Here is an 18950-nt window from a genome sequence, read left to right as displayed (position 1 = left end):
AATTTTGCATAAAGCGAGTAATATTCGTTGTTCCGTTACTATTTACGCACGAAATGAATTGTTGCTTTTTACGACGAAACATTTATTATATTTGGACAAAATACGGTATTTATTTAATTGGGTTTATGAATGTTTGAACAATTGCGTTACAAATCCATTCAGATGATATTGTAGGTTGCTCAGAAAAAGTGTATTCTTTACACAGTCTATTTGAACGCGAAATATGAATACGTTCGTGTTTGCAAAAACGTGCCTATTGTACGTTGAAGTAAATTCTGACGGTTTTGGAAAAAATCAATATGAACACTAAACCTACCACTGGTCAGATGAACGTTTTTAAAATTTAAGCAACAATTGTGTCCGTATTCCAAATATACTTGTTACGTAATAACAAAACAGTTTTTGTCGAAAAGCTGGTTGTTAAATTACTTAGAGTACCGCGAAAGAACGAAACAAAGGAACGTCCCAGATTTCGGCGTTTCGAACTGGACCATCTTTTTTTCGCGCCTTGTAATGCAATTGTATTCTGAAAAAGCCCAACGGGAGCAGTCGTTCTTTTGTGTCCAGAGTTTTCCTCTTGGAGCTCGACAACGAGCTTGGCCTCGCAAGCAAATTAAGTCGCGTAAGGGTTACACGCCATAGTGATCGCGGTTTGACGAAAATTAATATTTTCATCGCTTTGGCGAAAGTTTTTGCAAGCCTGCAGCGAAACATCCACGATTCGCCTAGTTTTAAGAAGTTTCAAATTTCCATAAAAGATTTAATCCTCTTTCCGTGTTCCCTTCTCTGTTCTTGTTTCAATTTTAAAACTCCTTTAAATGTGCAGAACGCCACTCGACTGTGCTCAATTTCTACCGTGGATACACGAGAGTTAATCGAAAAGATTCCCTGGGCAATAATTCTTTGTATTCTACGAAAAGTTTAAACTCAGATTTTTATCAGCAGGAGTCTGATTTGTAATTATTTGCAAAACGTGCGAACTCGACGATAGATGGATCCGTGTCGGTATTGGGCGCAATTACGTCGAACCTGTGTCTGATCGATTCGATCGTGAATCCGGCATTGCTTCGGGGTAAATAAAAGTTTCTTTAAATTGCTTGTTAATTACTCGACGCGCGGCATAATCGAGTGTGCTTCGAGCACGGTGACTAAAGGAACAGCGTGTATCGCGCCTAACAAACGACGCTGGTTTAATTTATTTCCCAAGCATGTACGGTAATTTCGTTTGCGACGTTGTAACTAGATTATTTTCACGCTGCAGCACGGCTGGATGCTTTCTGTCAGTTCAACTAGCGACGTGGATGCACTATCTTAATTAATTACCGCGTGCAACGAAGAACTTAATGAATTTCGTACAATGCCGTGTCACGGTAACGAAGCGCGCACGTGAATTGTGTTCCACGCTGAAAAATGACGTTTAACGAGGAGGGGGGTGATTTATTTTAAAGGATTACCGTTAGTTGGATTAATTCTGATCGTGATTTTGGTTAATGTACCCCATTTACGGCGAAATCACGAGGTTGTTACATATTTGTAATCGCTAACAGTGGGTACAAAATTGTTTAAGTTTATTTATACTTCGTTCTTTTGAAAAATGAATATAGTGTTTCTTGATTTGTTGTGTATTTATTAATGAGTTATATTAGGTCATTCCGTAAGTTCTTGTCGAATTTTGTATTAAAATTTAAAGTATAATATCGAGTAAACTGTTTGCATGTTTTCATCTGTTTAAAATATAAATTCAGTCTCAATTTGGTGTCAGTGTTCTCAGTGTTTTTTGGTTTGTTCGTTTTATAAGTTCTTGTCGAATTTTGTATTAAAATTTAAAGCATAACATCGAGTAAGCTATTTCCATGTTTTCATCTGCTTAAAACATAAATTCAGTCTCAATTTTGTTGCCGACAGTTACGTGATCGCGTAAAAGTGATATTGCCGAGTTAGAGTGCGCTGCAGTCAAAGGGTTAACTAATTTAACATCTGGATGACTTCCCTTGCAAGACTCGTTTGCTTCCTTCAATGTACTCCAGCAGCTTGTACCAGTTTGAACTTATAATTCTGAAGTACCTTGAATAGACGGGGTGTTCGTTTGAAAACTTCAAAAATGTTTAAATACAATAGTTACTATCTTTTATTTGTGCTTTCAAGGCTATTCGAAGGGTAATTTCGTTTTTTAAAATGGAAACCTATGTTTTCCTACGAAACATTTTTTTTATATTTTATCTTATAAAGATTACAAGGATATAACGTGTTACAAAGATAGAAACACTGTGATTTTATGCAGTGAAAAAAAAATAAAGAAGTTGCACACGCGACCCAATTCGTTATTTTATTAAGTATCCTTGCAGATAAAATTTCTGCGTAGAATAAGAATCGCCTCGAGGGCGTTCAACGAATGAAAAGCAAAATAGTCGTGTTTCCTTCTCGACAAACTTTTATATTTTGCCAAAATGCGTGTTGCTTTTCGAATATTTAGATTAAAAGTTTTCGAACGAACACCCTGTGCAGAGGGTAGGAAAAAGTTTTCCGCTTGTTGGTGTTCACCGAACGTAAGAAGGCTCGAACAACCGACTGTGTTTATAAGTAAGCACTTTGCGACGTTTCGTCCTCCCTCCACGGACGAATCTCTTAAATCGATGAATGTTCAAGAAGTTAGCTAAATTCGGTTACGACGCGATAAAAAAAAAAAAGAAGGGTGAATCGATTTCATAGCGTCTGGCCCAGTTGCAGGCCAATTATCGTCGTGTTTCTTTCTTTTTCCTGTTTGCTACGGGTAACTTTTTACGTGTTAAGTAAGTGGTCGGGAGTACGTAGGAACAAAACGAGAAGCGCACGGTTTGAAGGAGCCTTCCGCGTTGCCACTTCGAGGAATAGAAGGCGGAAATGAAATTTCATTAGCAATGTAAATACGGGTCGTTGCACATTGTACGCCGGGCGTTTTCAAGAACTACCGGCAGACGTTGCCCATGCTTTGAGGGGCGCGCCTTCTTTGAAGCCATTATCATTTTTCTCTGCGTCGTATGGTACGCGCGCCGAACGCACAGTCGACCGGATATTTTCTTTTTTCACCGCGCGATCAGACTTTGCGGTGCTCAGTTGGCAAATATTTGCAAAAAGGTATGAACTTTTCGACGGCAGCGCGTGGCACAAATTCGTAAAAATTGCAAGCCTCGAACGTTCATTGTTATCGACTCGTCGTGGGCACGGTAAATTGTATTTTTTACTTTTAAACCTCGATTCACGAACATCGAACCTCACACTTTTATCGAAACTCGTTGCGCTGACGATCACATTAAAATGCGGTTTTTCCACTTTGTGACCACTCATGTTTCATTGGTGTTTCAAAAATATTTAGTCCTCTAGCAAGTGGATGAAATATTCTATATTATTCCAGGTTAGAAGTCTAAATATATAAATACTGCAAAATTTGAGATATGGGTCTAAGAAGACCCAACTGTTAAAATTTGATATTCGTTGGTATTGAGGAAATAATAAAAAGAATCTACAGTTCGTTATGCCAGTGTACAGGGTGCTTTAAAAATATATCTGAATAATTAAGAAACCGAAAATAATTAAAATAACTGAAAAATGAAGTAGTAGTAGTATAGAATAAATCCAGGTGACCACATGTTAGTCTCTTCTTATCCATCGATCAGGAAAAATCTCATTGGGAAACGTTGTTAGGTTTCTGGTAGCATGAATAGGTGCTTTGTCGCGTTCTATCTGCGACATCGTGTTTCTAGTTGCTCTCTAAATGCAGAAGTTGGTGATTTTGCAGAAAATCTTTACAAGTTGTGAGATTACCCAGGAAGAAATGCCCAACGAGACGAGTTGACCGCTAATCCGTTCCATACATTCACAGAGAATTTGTGTTGGTAGCTACGTACAGTCGTGGCTTGTGGATTTTGATATACTCAGACGTAGGAATATCTTGAATTATTTATTTCATCTCGAGCTGAACGTGTTTCCTACGTGTGGGTTCGTCCCAACGAACATGAGAATAGTTTTCTCACTGAATAACTGATTTCATTTGCTGATTGAGGTTTTGTGAAAAAGTTATTAAAAAATTAAATTAAAAAATTTCAAATCATTCTAAAAAAATTATTTATGGTTGTGGGGGTCAATTGCAATCATTTTTGGTCATTAGACATACCCCTGAAATTCTACGCAGTTTCGAGAAAAAAATTCATTACAGAAAATTTAATGTCTGACCATACCATCGACATGTTTCACTGAAATTTCATGCGTATCTTTAAAATATCATAACTTCTGAACGGATTGGACGATTTTAAAGTTTCAAACGGCAAACAACGCGTATTTTAGTGAAGAATATGTAGAAATTCTAAAAATATTGGAAAAGTTGCTCCTTGACCCCGTAACATGCGAAAAACCCCATAAAAGTGGCCCAATTTTCGAACGGCCATAACTCCTACAATAGTGAACGTATCTCATTGAAATTTTTTTCTGCAGTAGTGCTCATGGGTACCTACAAAAAAGTATTAGACAACATTTCCGTACAGCGTCAAATAAATTTATTAAAAATCAAAAACGAATTTTCAAGAAAAATCGACAGGGAGTAGATGCCTAAATTTTTCGGCGAAAAAGAAAATTTCAAATCGTTCTGGAAAAATTATTTTCGGTTGAGAGGTTCAATTACAATCATTTTTAGTGAATAGACATATCCCCGAAATCCTACGTACTTTCGAGAAAAAAATTCTTTACCGAAAATATACTCTGTGGCCGGAAATGTTTCTATAATTTTTTTACGAAGCCTCAATCAATAAATTAATATCCTTGATTTTGAAAAGGAAGACGTAGAATAATCTATACTTTCACACTTCAAGATCAATTTCAAGTACGAAAACGACACTTTTCTTCTCTAACGCATAAAAGTTCGAAAGTCACTGTATTTCCATCTTTCCGATTATTTAATCATTATCAAGCCACTATTCGCTCTCTTGATGTCGTTTACGCGTACTTTCACGCTTCATTTCTCGTTAAGAGCGCGCAGCAGTTTGTTTTTTAAAAGGTACAATGTTCTCGTTTCGCAGCGAAGGTCGCCCGTTTCATTTGCGAAATTAAAACGTCGGTCTTTAAACTTTGTTCACCGCGTTTAACCCAGTTGCTAAATCTTGCAAGCAATTTTCTGAGAATTGTCCTCACTCTAGCCTTTTTAGCCCGCGCTCGAAGGGGCTGACCTTATCGTAAACTCTATTCCTGAATTTCATTTCGCGATCGTCCGTGCACCTTTAAACCCTTTCGACCGAAGCCTCGTTCGCGTTTTGTTTCCGCTCGAACATTCGCCACTTCCTTTTCACGTTGAAGCAGTAAAGGCTGTTTCACGCTTTGTTCTTGCTGCGAAACAATACGATAGAATCGTAGTCGAGCAACAACGAACGAAGGTTGTTTTTAAATATACAGATCACGCCACGTTTCAAACTCAGTTTTGGAAATCGTGTTTCGGTTATTGAGATTACAAATTAAAATGTCAACCGACTATAATAAGGCACTAGTTAAATAGTCTTCGCGATTGTATCGTAATTTTTATCCTTTTCTCTTCTTTCCTGTCGCCGGAAAACACGCTCGCGACTCTTTTACCCGTTTATGAAAAAGCTCTGTTACGAGAAGCGAAAATGTTTGCTTTCGCGCGTCCGTTGCTCCATTGTTCCCTAATTCGTATTGTTTTCGCGAAGCGTAAACACTTACCGTTGTCTGTCATTCTGCGACGTTGTTTCGCGAAGTCGGTGTTATTCGTAATATAATTTCTCGCGAGATTAGTCCTTTGTGAGAATCGTGTTTATCTTCGTTCCTATTTCTCGCGAAACGTCGAAAGGTTTCACTCGAGGGTCCTCGTCTTTGGAATCTGGTATCCATCGCTGATATAATCATAAAGTTATTTCCACGTTTCTCGTTTTTAATATTTATCCAAACGCGTATCTTTCCAGGGAACAGATAAATTAATAGGAACGGAAATGTATAATTTGCGGAATGTTCTGGCCATTTGTGTTTAAAATTGCATTTTCAATACGACAGAATAATGCAAGATATTAAAATTAGTGTCTTAAAACGGGGTCAGAAGTGTTACGAAACGAATTAATTCAAAGGAAAATTGAACCTCCTTCCTTTCTTAAACCCCCAGGAAGCTCGTTAAACGTAAAAATCTTTAACGTGAAAATCCTTGATTGCATCGCGCGCATTTTTGCAGAATAAACTTTCGCGCCTTTATCATCCGCGAGTAATTAATTTAGACGGTAAAAAATTGCTCAACGTTTCTTCAATATTCGTACGAAGCATGTTCATTAATCGTTTTCAAATACCGACGGAAACGAAAGCAACATGTGAACGTCATGGCATTATTGATTTTGCCGTACCAACTGACACGTTATTTCGTTCCTTTAAACTGGTTTCGCCGTGAAATTCAACTGGAAATCAAAAACAGAATTTGTAGAATAATTTGCGTCGATTCGGTAATATTCTAACGAAGAAGATACCGTGGGATTAAGCAATTCGACTTAATCACTGTTCAATGATTAATCGAGTAGATTCGATATAGTTCTTATCAATTATTCAATTTTTATCGGGACTATTTAAATTTTCGATTACATTGATAACTGGCATTTAGAATACACGGACACGATTTTATGTTTTTTTCCTGGTTGTTTCTGTCAATATTACTAAAAGTATTTCGAACAGTTCGTGGATTAATATTAATATTTATCTCCGATATTTCTCACGTCAGTGAAATCCGACCGTAGGTAAATTTCGTTTCGTTGTAATATCTGTTGATCGCTGCCACTAAAATGAAACTTTGGGCAAACCAAAAAGGGAAAGACGACGAATTCGCTTCACGGTGAGCTTTTCCCTTTTCTGAAGAGGTCATTACTTCAAGTAGCCTCAAGCGGTTCCGCGTTATACATCGCCCGGCACGATAGCGACGAGACTCATAAAATTATTTATTAACAAACGCTATAAATTGTCACTTTCAACGTCTTTAAATTCCAGTGGACCGTAGAACCTTTTAATCGTTACTTCTTCCTATTTCTTCCAAATAATTATATCTGAGGAATCATTTCAGGCTGAGAGAATAAATAACGAATAATAACACTTACAATTTCAGTAGACGAATCGTCTCAATTACCCGAATAAACTTGTACGCATTTAATAGTTAGGAGCAAATAAGAATACTTTTATAGTTCTGTCATAAACGAAGGTAAAAGACAATAGCAATATGCACTTGCATTTATTTTTTAAATTGTAACAGCAATCGAGAGCTCAACACTTTAGGAGATACGTAATTATATTTTTCGATATTACAGCGCTACTTAAACGCTCGTAATTTTAGTTGTTCCTCAAAGTCGCCTAAATTGATTTACGAAAATTAAACGATCCCTCGTACCTGGCGAGTCTCTGTCGACAAGCTTGCCACGGAATCGCATCGACTTTTATGACACCGGTGACAAAGAGATACAGGAGACAACTGGTTTCTTGTCACGCGAATAATCGGAACGCATCGCGGGGCACGTGAATTATGGCGCTATTGGGTTTCAGCGTGTCCGGGCAAACACAAAAGCGAAATCAAAATGCAATCGATGTTGGCGCAGCTGCCAGTTCCGCGAAAATTTTCGAACGCGATTGCAGCCGCGCGGTAGCATGCGACACCGAAGGAAAAAGAGAAAAAAGAATACATTGGCACCATTAACTACAGTTGATCGATTGCAAGGTTGATTGCGAGTTAACGACGGTGACGGTATTCGAACCGCTGGAACAGACCGAGCACGAGATTTTCTGAACGCTCGTCGTCCATATTGACCGTTTTCCTCATAACCGATAGCATCGTGGTTCGTGTTGCCTACTCGCGGGACCATATTTAAATTTCTCTCGCATTCGAACGACTGATAATTCAGCGGAATGTGTGACACGAAACATACTCGATGGTTTGCACGGCTTGCAAGGATTTTGTATCTTTAAAGAAACCCTCTTAAAATATTTTTCAGACACTCTGTTTATCGAACGGTCTCGAGACTCCCATTAATTGGAAAACTCGAACAATAATATTTAGTCTTCGCAGTTGTTTCTGGATTATTACTTGGGCTGTTATCTCTGACGTTTCTAGTTTTATGAAGCTGCATCGACTACGAAAATTCAGCCTGAAAGCAATTTGGAGGGCAAAGTTCTCGAAACAAAAGAAAATCCGTGTACAGAGTTTGGTACGATGGTAGAGAAACGCAAATAATTAAAGTCACGTTGAAAATTCATAAACAGATGACCGTAGATTAAGTTGGGTTAAAATTAAAGGCTGTCGAAACCTAGGTTTTGAAAATAATTATTAATCTCGTTATAAATAATTCAGTGGTAAAGTATAAATATGTAGTAACTGTGTAAAGGTAAGAAAATGAAATTCATGAGTTTTACACAAATATGAGGCAAGATTGTAATCGATCTTTTGGAATTAAACTGCATGGCTTTCGATCCAATCCAAATAAGACGAGACACGAGTATGAACTGTGGGATACTCGGTGAGTGCACACGCCATCGACCAAGACACAATGCCGACAATCTTTCCATCAACAGTTAGAGGGCTACCAGAGTCACCCTACGAAGAAATACTGCTATTAATTCAAATAATCAGGACTCACTTTGTTCGAAATAAAGAGAAATTCAAAGCGATATTACCTCGTGACATTGATAAAATCACGTTATATCGCTGGAAAATCACTGCTGTTCGCAATTTTAGCAGTGACTTACGTATCGTGATATTTAAATTATAATTGTAACTTACGTTGCACGATCCTTTTTGGACCTTAGGGTCGTTAGCGCAGATTTGCGTGTCACGAACCGCGTAGCCTATGTTTCTGTAAATATTTTCGCACGTGGTTTGATTACTTATGTACAAGTCCGCCTTCAGAAGCTGTCGTGACTCTGGACCGCCCAGCTTTATAATTAAACGCGAATATCATAATAGCTGACGTTTTCGAAATTAAATATTGTTCAGTGCAAGGTAATTTAAAACTCACGTGAATGTCACCCCATCCTGACACTACAGACTGTGTCATACTCGGGACATCTTCGTTTGCTTCTGGCAGAGGAACGAGGGAAATATTCTTATTTAACACGAACGGTGTTTTCACCTAGAGAATCGAATAAAATTTATTTTTATTATTATCTGTCCAGTAGAGTAAAAATTAAGATCAGATTAATTTTTTAAAGCTGTACGAGTCGTAATTGGTAAACGAACAATCGTCAATGATTCGTCGAAAAACATCGTAAATGAATTTTAAACGTGTAAAACAGAAAGAATTTATCTTCCAAAGTGTTACGATACGATAACGATATAATTTTTTAATTCGAAACATTTAAAGTAGATATCTTCGTTGCGTTTAACGATACGAGCGTCTTGAAAAATTTATTTCTATTTTAGAAATCGCTTACCTTGAGCAAGGCTATGTCATTTATCCACGAATCCCTCGGATTGTAGTTTTCGTGTATAATAATCGTCTCGACTGGACGAACCGACGAACGACGACTATCCAAGTTTACAATCCCGGCAACGACTCGGATCGGATAAGTTAAACTGTTAACGGTATCGCAGGCCTTCTAATATTGTTTGTGCCACGATAATAATCGATGATTCCGCTCGATAGGAAATTACGAAACTTACTCGGTGACGCAGTGAGCAGCCGTGAGGATGTATTGTGTGTTAAGCAACGATCCGCCGCAAAAGTGATACTGCGAGCCATTGGTTTGAATCGACACCTAAAATGTTTGACAAATTTTCATTCCTCGATACTTTTGTATTTTCTCCGAGAAGTTATAGATAATTTAACAAACGTAACACAGTCACTGTAAATAGAGTAAATTAATTTTTTTGTATACGTATAAAATTACTGTTAAACACTACCTGGTATGGAATTTCACCCAATTTGACACTTTCACCGTCTATGATTCTTGGTATGAACGTGAATGTATTAGCGGCTGTAATTTATAAGAGTAATTTATTAGACATTGAACGTAACTCTTGGCAGACGTTGTTTAGATTTTAAAGATAGCTCAACTTTTTTATTTTTGAAAAACGAACAGATAACAAGATTTTTAAGTTCGAAATGATTTCTATGTTAACTTTAATAAAACCTTAGTTAGTGGTACAAATGTTGGATTGTATTTTATTCACGTTCTTGAACCTTCAAGGAATACTGTTTTAAACGGTGTTGCTGTTACATATTGTAGTATACTTTACTGATTAAATTGTCTTTAGTTTGTAATTTTTACTAACGAAGCTGATGTAACTGATGTTGTTATACGTACAAGGGAAATTGTTTTTGCTTACTTACCATCGGAGACTGCCAGTAGAGCAAAAAGTGAGATTATTGCGAGAGCCATGTCTTCTCGATAAAAGGTAACTCGAAGACATGATCGGACTTCCAACTAATTTATACTTTATGTATCTGTCGATAGTGATCTAGAATACGTGATTATTACGAAGTAATTATTCTTACTTTTGTTAAAGTTAAGATACAAGTTTTTTGATACGTACAGTCGGGGACAAAAGTAAGTGGAATCAATGGAAATTAATTAAAATAGTACTATTGTTATATAAGTAAACTTTATCTATTACGTGTCTGTATGGTACATAAATTATTTGATAAAAAATTGAACGAAATACTCTCATTTTTAGAGAAATTAATATTTTGCATTACTACCTTTTATTGAGTTTTCAATATAATCTTTGATTCTTTACGACATAGTCTATGTATAATACCATACAGATGTGTAATAAATAAAGTTTACTCACGCGACGATAGTACCATTTTAATTAATTTTCATTAACAATTATTTCTTTTTGTCCCAGATTGTATTGTCTAATTTGTCTTATCAAAACGAAGTTTTTATCGATAAGCTGTATCGTAATGAATTTATTTTTGTAATATTACGTGAATTAGTCGAAATATAGGTTGGTCATTCGATTCGGTGTACAATTTTTTTTTTAAATTAGAAAGGAAAAGAACTGATTACAATATTATTAAATCATAGCTTTTATTTGACTGTTTTTTTTGTTATTAAAAATGACCAAATAAAAAGAGGTAACTTTTCTCACTTTAATAAGAACAATACGTTTTGTTGTATCAAAAACATCGTTTGAAACAGATATTTTCGTAGCAAACGTAGAAAATACAATCCGTGCTATTTATAATAAAATTATCCACTAGAAATGTCACGTTTAGCGTTCACAAGATTAATACTACTATCTATATATAAACTATCGCGTAGATGCATTCGCGGAAACGTAGTCGAGACTTTCAAACACGTTTCAGACAATTTAGCTCGTTTGAACTGCCTCGAATCAAACTGCATTCTGTTTAATCCAGTCCAAGTGAGACGTGACACGAGTGTAAACTGTGGGATAGTTGGTGAGTGCACACGATCTCGACCAAGACACAATGCCAACGATCTTTCCATTAACAGTCAGAGGACCGCCAGAGTCACCCTGCGAAGTAAACATATTGTTAACAAAAATATCACAAAAACGTAATTCTAACGATGCATGGAATTCTAATGAAAACTGTAGCTCACGTTGCACGCTCCTTTTTGAACCGATGGATCATTAGCGCAGATGTGGGAGTCGTAAATGTTCATCATTACCCTCTTGTAAACATCTCTGCATTTGGTCTGATCGGTTATCAAGATACGCGCCATCATCAGTTGCTTTGTCGTTGGTCCGCCGACCTATATAATTCAATGTTAACGTTGCAGTAAAATTTCGAAACGTTTCGTGCTATTTATCAAATATAATAGAAATTAAAAACTTACTCTGGCGGAACCCCATCCTGACACTACAGCCAGCGATTTCGCTGGAATAACTTCGTTTAGTTTCGGCAGAGGAACCGGGGATATTTGTCTGCTTGTCACGAATCTTGTTTTCACCTGTAAAATCGAGAATATCGTCGTAAAAATATGCAATTTAAGTTCTCGAGGCCTCCTATTTTTGTTCTTCGAAAGATGGCGCGAGCTAAATATTACGATCAGTCTCGAATTTATTCGTCCCGTTTTATTGTGAATTAATTTCGACTTACACCATTTCGAGAACAAAACGCTTACCTTGATCAGGGCTATATCGTTTACCCATGAATCTCTGGAAGAGTATTTTTCATGGGAAATGATCCTTTCAACCTGGTGCACCGATACTCGGTTATCGACGTCCACAGTGCCGACAACAACCTCCATCGTGTTAGGGGATCGGCTGTTAAAGGGTAAATTTTTTAATTTTAAAGAGGCAACGATTAAGGATTTCACTTGTTGGAAAATTACGAAACTTACTTCTCGACACAGTGTGCTGCCGTGAGAACGTAATTTGCATTGAGCACCGATCCGCCGCAAAAGTGACGATTCGATCCTTTGGATTGAAGCGATACCTAAAACGTAACAAAAGATATCGTTCGGAGATATTTTTAAGACGAAACGAACAGTCAATAGTGGGGTAATAATTCACCAAATACAAGACACAATTGAGTTTCGCTGAGAATTAATTTTCGTTTACCTGATACGGTATGTCGCCAGTTTTCACAGCTTCGCCATTGATGATTCTAGGGTCGAAGTTGTATGGTACAGCGGCTGAAATTATAATGACGTTATAATTATTAATGTAATCGAAGCTTAAATATAAAATTTATTCGTTATATTGATTTTCTGCTCCATCGTCTACTCAGTCGTTTAAACATATTATGGTTTCTGATCGAAAAGCAATTAGTCTTCTTAGTATTTAATTTTGACTAATGAAATCTTAGTAATTTGTACCATTTTACGTATTTAAATTTCATTATCACTTACCATTGGAGACCGCCAGTAGCGTGAAAAGTGGCAACAACATTAGAGCCATGTTCCTTTGGTTAGTTTGTGCAAGAAGTACTGTGAACATGTGACAATTTTTTAAGCAGTTACTTAGACCTTATATACTTCTTTGGTGCTATCTTGAATCGGTAACTGCGATTAAAGAATCATTTTATATCTTGATTTGGATTAGAAGCAGTATTTCTTGGACATATTAGCAGCAAGATCATTTTATCGGGTCGAATTTTTGATAAATTGTATCAATGCGATTTCGACAATAACAATCGTTTGTTCCGGATCGACGAAATGTTAAAGAATTTATAGTCTTGAGAGTTTTTTTGTAAACAAAGTATCTATCGAAGTTTCTCGTCTTTGAAAGATAAACAAAGCAATCGTGGTTTACTTGCAATAAAAGTTCTTCTCACGATTTATTTATCTTGTAAGTGCTCTATATTTCTTTGAATCATTTTTTCTCAGACTTTTGTAAAATTTTACAAAGCGTTACAAAATCTTTTCGATTTATAGTTAAATCGTAGAATGTAGAGGCAGCTTCAGAAGTATTTGATTCGTGCTTATAAACAATATTTTACTGTGTTAACATTATTTAATTAATTACTTATTATCGTTTCCGTATCTGTTTAATCCATTTCATGTACTTTTTTTTAACGAGTCATTCTAAAGATTTCACGTCATTTATTAATTAACCACGTATCTCGCGATCGATATGCAATATCCATTTTTGTTGAATTCTCGTGGTCGTTTGTAATACTTATTTTTCTTATTTATTTTGTTTAAATACGTTTCTAAACTTACGTTTGATTACATTTCGAATCTTTCTTCTTTTTTTGTTATGTAATGTAGCGTTGGTAATTACTGGGAATTGATATTTATTTTATATTTTGATTATAATTTATTTCAGTCTTTAAACTTAACTCATTCATAATGATCGTTTCTAATATAAACGAAAAAGAAGAATTAATGCTTACAGCGTCTAGTCGCTGTAGAATTGAAGTCATATCTCTTACTTTTCATAAAACCCTTTCTTCAAAGCTATCTTTGAATATTTTTGTTATCTTTTCATTTTTACAGTACAATCCCATCAATACAATTTCTCTTTTCATACGTTTTTATTTAACTGTATCCGTTATAAATACGAAATCTTGCGATTGATTTTTCAGCGCTTTTAATCCACTCGGAGCTTCGAAATTTTGTATACACACACATATATTTGTTATATCGAAACGACGGTTTATATCTGCATTTTTTATTTCAAATAAAGTTAAATCTTTCTTTCAGTAAGAGTGAAAAGAGCATTGCATTTTAAAACAGAAAATAAAATAAAATACACTCAATTCTAATTTGATATCAAATTCTAATTCAAAAAAAAAACAGTACAGTTGTGTACGAGGATTTTAGTTAAATTCTTCATAACAAATAATCAGTACGAAGCTCTTTATTTGATTTTACTTGTTTGACCTTCCAGTAATTTCATGCAGTCAATTACTAAGATATTTTGGTATTTTCTAATTAAATTACTTTGTTTCGAACAGAATAATATTTATTCCACTTATTTTAACTAATTGAACATGGCTATAAGATGGTTCAAAATGATATAACGAGTGAACGTTAAGAGGTAGAGTTACCATATTTAATGGACATTCTTCGTAATAAATTAGTTGGCTTTTGTTTATGTCGTGGTTTTATTGCATTTGTGGTGACATTTCACAGTATAATCATCATTCTCAGTATAGAAAAGATTGGTACATTTCGCTTGAATTTCAACGTTCGTTAAGTTTTGTATTCCTATTAGTTTCCATTTGTATTTCGCGGTTTACGTTTGTTCGATTTAGACTGCATGCACCTTTATCCAATTAAGGTGAGACGAGACGCGTGTGTAGACGGTCGGGTAGTCCGTTCTAGCGCAACCCATGGCCCAGGAAACGAGACCAACGAGTTTTCCTTTCACTGTCAGAGGACCGCCAGAGTCACCCTGTAAACATAGAAAGATCCATTTGTAAACACTGACTCAATTATATTTCGAATGCAACGGAACTTCATTCTCACGAACCGCATTAAAACTCAAAAAAAGTTCCCAACAACTATGTTTCGTCGAACCAAAGAAACATCAACGAGACAATTATTTACAATATACGAGTTTCGGTTGAATGTTGATAACGCGTAGCTTCAATAAACATAATTTTGACGCGTTGAAACTTACGTGGCACGATCCCTTTTGAGCGGTTGGGTCATAGGCGCAAATCTGCGAGTCGTAGACGTTGAGGGACTGATTTCCATAGATGTGTTTGCAGTAAGCTTGGTTCGCGATTAAAATATTTACGCGTTGCAGTTGAACAGTCGTGGGACCGCCTTGCTGTAATCGAACGAAACACGCGCAATTAATAGGAGAAATCACTTCCGTACGGGCGTTGAAAAATCAAGTATCGGAATTTATTTTGCTTACCCAAAGTCTGCCCCATCCAGAGACTGTGGCGACTGTGTTGGCAGCGATACTTTGGTTCGGGGGTGGCAGAGGGACGTTAGCAATTTGCTTCGATGTCACGAACGGTCTGTCAACCTGTAACGAGAACAATCGGAAAATGAAAAAAAATTTCGCAGTATTAATCCTTTTGAACCGTAGTAAATTAAAATTTGAACGTCTCTATGTTTGTAATAAGTTACTTATCAAAATTTAGATATATTAATTTATATTTAATTACCTTGAGAAGCGCTATATCGTTCTTCCAAGAATCGCTCGCGTTGTATTTTTCATGAACAATGATTTTCAGTACGTTGCGCTGAATTACAGGGTTCGTCAAATTTACCGTGCCGGCGACAACTTTGATCAGTCCAGCCGAGTTGCTGTAAAAAAAATCAATTATTTCATAGAGGTACAGTCTCTCGCGAGAATACAAGATATGAATTTTTTTGTGTATTTACTCGCTGACGCAATGAGCCGCGGTGATGACATAATTTTTGTTGAGGATCGATCCACCGCAGAAGTGAAACGAGCTGCCCTTGTTTTGAAGGGATACCTGAGAAAAGGGAAACGTGTTTTAGCAATTTCATCGTATCATATTAGGGAAATAGTTCGATGTATACAGTCGATTAATTTCTTCGATAAAATTTGCATTTCGATAGATTAATTTATCGCTGATAGAACTCACCTGATACGGGATCTCACCTGGCTTCGCGGCCTCACCGTTTACGATCCTTGGATCGTATTGCGGCAGCAAACCAGCTGTGTAAATAACAATGGTACACAATAATTAGTACTTAGTAATTGTGGACGCACTGTTTCTCATTATGTAGCTGACGATGCTTGCTTTACTTATTAGCCGCGTTTAATGGCGCAAATTGTTCGTGCAACAACGTTACGATTTTGTAAAAAGATTCGACGGGAACCGACGAACGTTTGGTAATAATAGAAACTAATCGCTAATCGTCGATTCACTAAGAATCGATAGAATTTTCGACGATGTATTTTTGAAACGAGTATCCAGTATTTTTGACTTGAATTCGATAAGACTACTTAGTCGCGATTAAATGCTTGATTTATTGATCTTTATTATCAGGGTTTGAAAATGAACGATTTGAGGAATAATCGATGGAAAATCAAGGCTGCTTACCATTAGAGAGCGATACGAGGGCGAAAATTGCTAACGTTGCCAGGAGCATGTTTAATGCGTGTATAGATACGGTAAACTGTATCGAAATCTCATCGTCGACCATATATACGATCGGGAATGTCTTTCAAAACTGCAAACTCTCCAATTTCCTCATTATTGTAGATTAGATAGATCCATAATCTCTGCTGTGTCAACGAATCGTTTCATGATTGTTCCAGATTGCTGTGATTAATTATTTTTTTCGATAACGTCTTTGACGTTCGTCGATCCATACGGATCGTTTCCTTGTTTCTGTCTGGTTGGTTTACACAATACGTTCGCGACTGATTAAACGTTATTTATACATTTGATTTATTTGTATTATTCAATGGTCACTTATTTCGTGACGTATCGCTTTGGGTTTTCCGTTTCGTAAGATCTTTATCTCTTTCGATAAAGATAATAGTTATGTAAATATTGTTACGATAAGGGAACGTTTAAAGCACTGATTGGGATTACAGTAAAAATGATTTATCTTAGCCTTTATTAATTGATAACTTCGAAGTCTGAATACCGGACACGCGAGCATTTTGTAATTAATTACTTCAATATTTTTTCGTAAGAAATATTATTTAGTTCCATTTTGTTAGTTTCTAAATTCTACAGAAAATTTTTGTTCGTAACTGATATAATAAATCATTTTTATTAAACAGTTTTTATGAAATGATTCTCAGAAATTTTCTTACTCTGTGCTTTTTTGCAGACAGAATAAATATTGCGCAGAATCTTGAAGCGAATCGATGAAATAGTTCTAGGAAGAGATTTCTCTGAGTTAATATTTATAAATGTAATTGTAAGAGATTTTGTACGTACAAAAGTATACTTTATCTATACGTATGATCGAATGCCATTTGTTTTAGTGTAATAGAAAATGAATATCGTCAAATTTGGTTCCTAGATATCGGTTTCGAATCAATGATAATTTGCAACGTGACTGTCGAAGTATATTATCGCTTATCGAAATGATTGTAATTTTGGCTATTTCTTTCGATCTTTGGGTAATGATTTCTTAGAACAAAGGCCTTATCATCATTGATATAATTATGAAATACTATGGAAAGTAAGTGTAATAACATTGTGTAATTGGCTACGAGTGATAAAGCGGAAAGAATGGGAAAAATTTATAGTTAATGCAACAAAAACTGTCAGAAAAAATATACTTTATTGATGGTTCCTCAACTGGCAAACGATTAAATTCTACAGTGATTGCTTGAATGTCCCAAGTGTTTATAAAACTTTATAAATAGAACTTTGTAGAATATTTTTAAATGAATGGAAATTGATTTTCGTTAGAGTATATAGATTAAAATATTATCTATCTGGACAATTATGATACACTAATAACGTGATCAATTGGTATTATCGATACGTATTGCTTATTCACACTCATTCTACTTTCTATAAGGGGGTCGTTCAATAAGAAAAGAGACAAATGACTGCTGAAATATAGTCTATTAAATAAGTGAATCATTTTACTTTTCAATATAATCCACAGTATTTATCTTGCAGTCGAAGTCACTGTTGCACGTTCGCCTGTTTCTTCGTTGGTTCGAAACTTCTTTCTATCTACCCCATTTATCTTTCTGATTAATGTACCATATTGTTTAAACGGGACGATACTCTTTCCTATTGCACTATTCAAGACCATCAAAAATAATTCGAAAAATATAAGAATTCTCATTTCAACATTATCGAACGGTCCTCGTATTAAAATAAGGTCAAATTTGTCATCCGGTATCTGCGTTCGAATCGAGTCTGTGTAGAATTTTTAATCGACTCTACGTCTCGCTAGACGTCGATAGTCGCTATCGAGTTCCACGAATTAATCCTTTCCAGACTCTGTCTCGATATATCGCGTTGTTATCTGCTTTGATTTCGAGCGGAGTGTTCGTATGTCTCACCGATTGATAATACGTAATTATTCTTCCTCGGTGTTTCTTCCGAAACGCTGTCCAAGGCTGCTAGGTGCATTATAATTGAACCAATTCGCGGTTGCTTCGTTAAAATTTATAATTGCAACGGCGCGCGGAATTAATCCATTCCCCCGGATCCAACGTTTCCCGTTTCGTTTTTATTCTGACCTTTGAATATCGCGAAGTATCCGGCTCTTAAAATATCGATTTCTAGAAAAGCGCAGACCGAATGAACGATTCAAAGGTTGTCCGCGGAAAACGAGGACTCTCGAGCGGAGTGTTCGTGTGAATTATTCGAGGGCGCAGTTTTCTTTCCCTGGCGGAAGGCATGGATTTTCATGGAAACCGGAACCGAGAAGTGTCGTTTCGAGCAGACGCGGCTTCTTAAGGGGTTCACTTGTGAATTCCACGGTCGCGTTATCGCGTTATGCGCCCAACAAAGATAGACGACGTGTATCGCATTAAACCCCGCGGGTTATTCGGGTCAATTTCATCCGATCAGCTCTGCTCGCTTTTTGAGAACGTGGCCACGCGTCTACACTACTCAGTCGCT

At 36.3% G+C, this 18950-nt stretch overlaps 3 protein-coding genes across 3 annotated transcripts; all 3 read right to left on the bottom strand.

Moving 5' to 3' along the window:
• Positions 1-8381: 8381 nt before the first annotated feature.
• LOC143344906 (trypsin-like) lies at positions 8382-10374 on the bottom strand. Its single transcript, XM_076771518.1, has 7 exons — positions 10326-10374; positions 9896-9969; positions 9664-9750; positions 9427-9588; positions 9012-9125; positions 8777-8929; positions 8382-8590 (listed from the first exon to the last, which is right to left on the bottom strand). Exons 1-7 carry the CDS (start codon positions 10372-10374, stop codon positions 8447-8449), a joined length of 783 nt encoding a protein of 260 aa, XP_076627633.1. The 3' UTR covers positions 8382-8446.
• Positions 10375-11316: 942 nt separating this feature from the next.
• LOC143340662 (trypsin-1-like) lies at positions 11317-12868 on the bottom strand. The gene is made up of 7 exons (XM_076762884.1): positions 12820-12868; positions 12530-12603; positions 12310-12404; positions 12091-12232; positions 11803-11916; positions 11566-11718; positions 11317-11479 (listed from the first exon to the last, which is right to left on the bottom strand). Exons 1-7 carry the CDS (start codon positions 12866-12868, stop codon positions 11336-11338), a joined length of 771 nt encoding a protein of 256 aa, XP_076618999.1. The 3' UTR covers positions 11317-11335.
• A 1767-nt stretch (positions 12869-14635) lies between these two features.
• On the bottom strand, positions 14636-16529 carry LOC143340647 (trypsin-1-like). The gene is made up of 7 exons (XM_076762860.1): positions 16446-16529; positions 15984-16057; positions 15757-15851; positions 15537-15678; positions 15281-15394; positions 15038-15190; positions 14636-14809 (listed from the first exon to the last, which is right to left on the bottom strand). Exons 1-7 carry the CDS (start codon positions 16492-16494, stop codon positions 14666-14668), a joined length of 771 nt encoding a protein of 256 aa, XP_076618975.1. The 5' UTR covers positions 16495-16529; the 3' UTR covers positions 14636-14665.
• Positions 16530-18950: the final 2421 nt, after the last annotated feature.

The sequence above is a fragment of the Colletes latitarsis genome, chromosome 1, assembly GCF_051014445.1.
Source record: "Colletes latitarsis isolate SP2378_abdomen chromosome 1, iyColLati1, whole genome shotgun sequence".
NCBI classification, from domain to species: Eukaryota; Metazoa; Arthropoda; class Insecta; order Hymenoptera; family Colletidae; genus Colletes; species Colletes latitarsis.
This window is presented reverse-complemented; position numbering and strand designations above follow the sequence as displayed.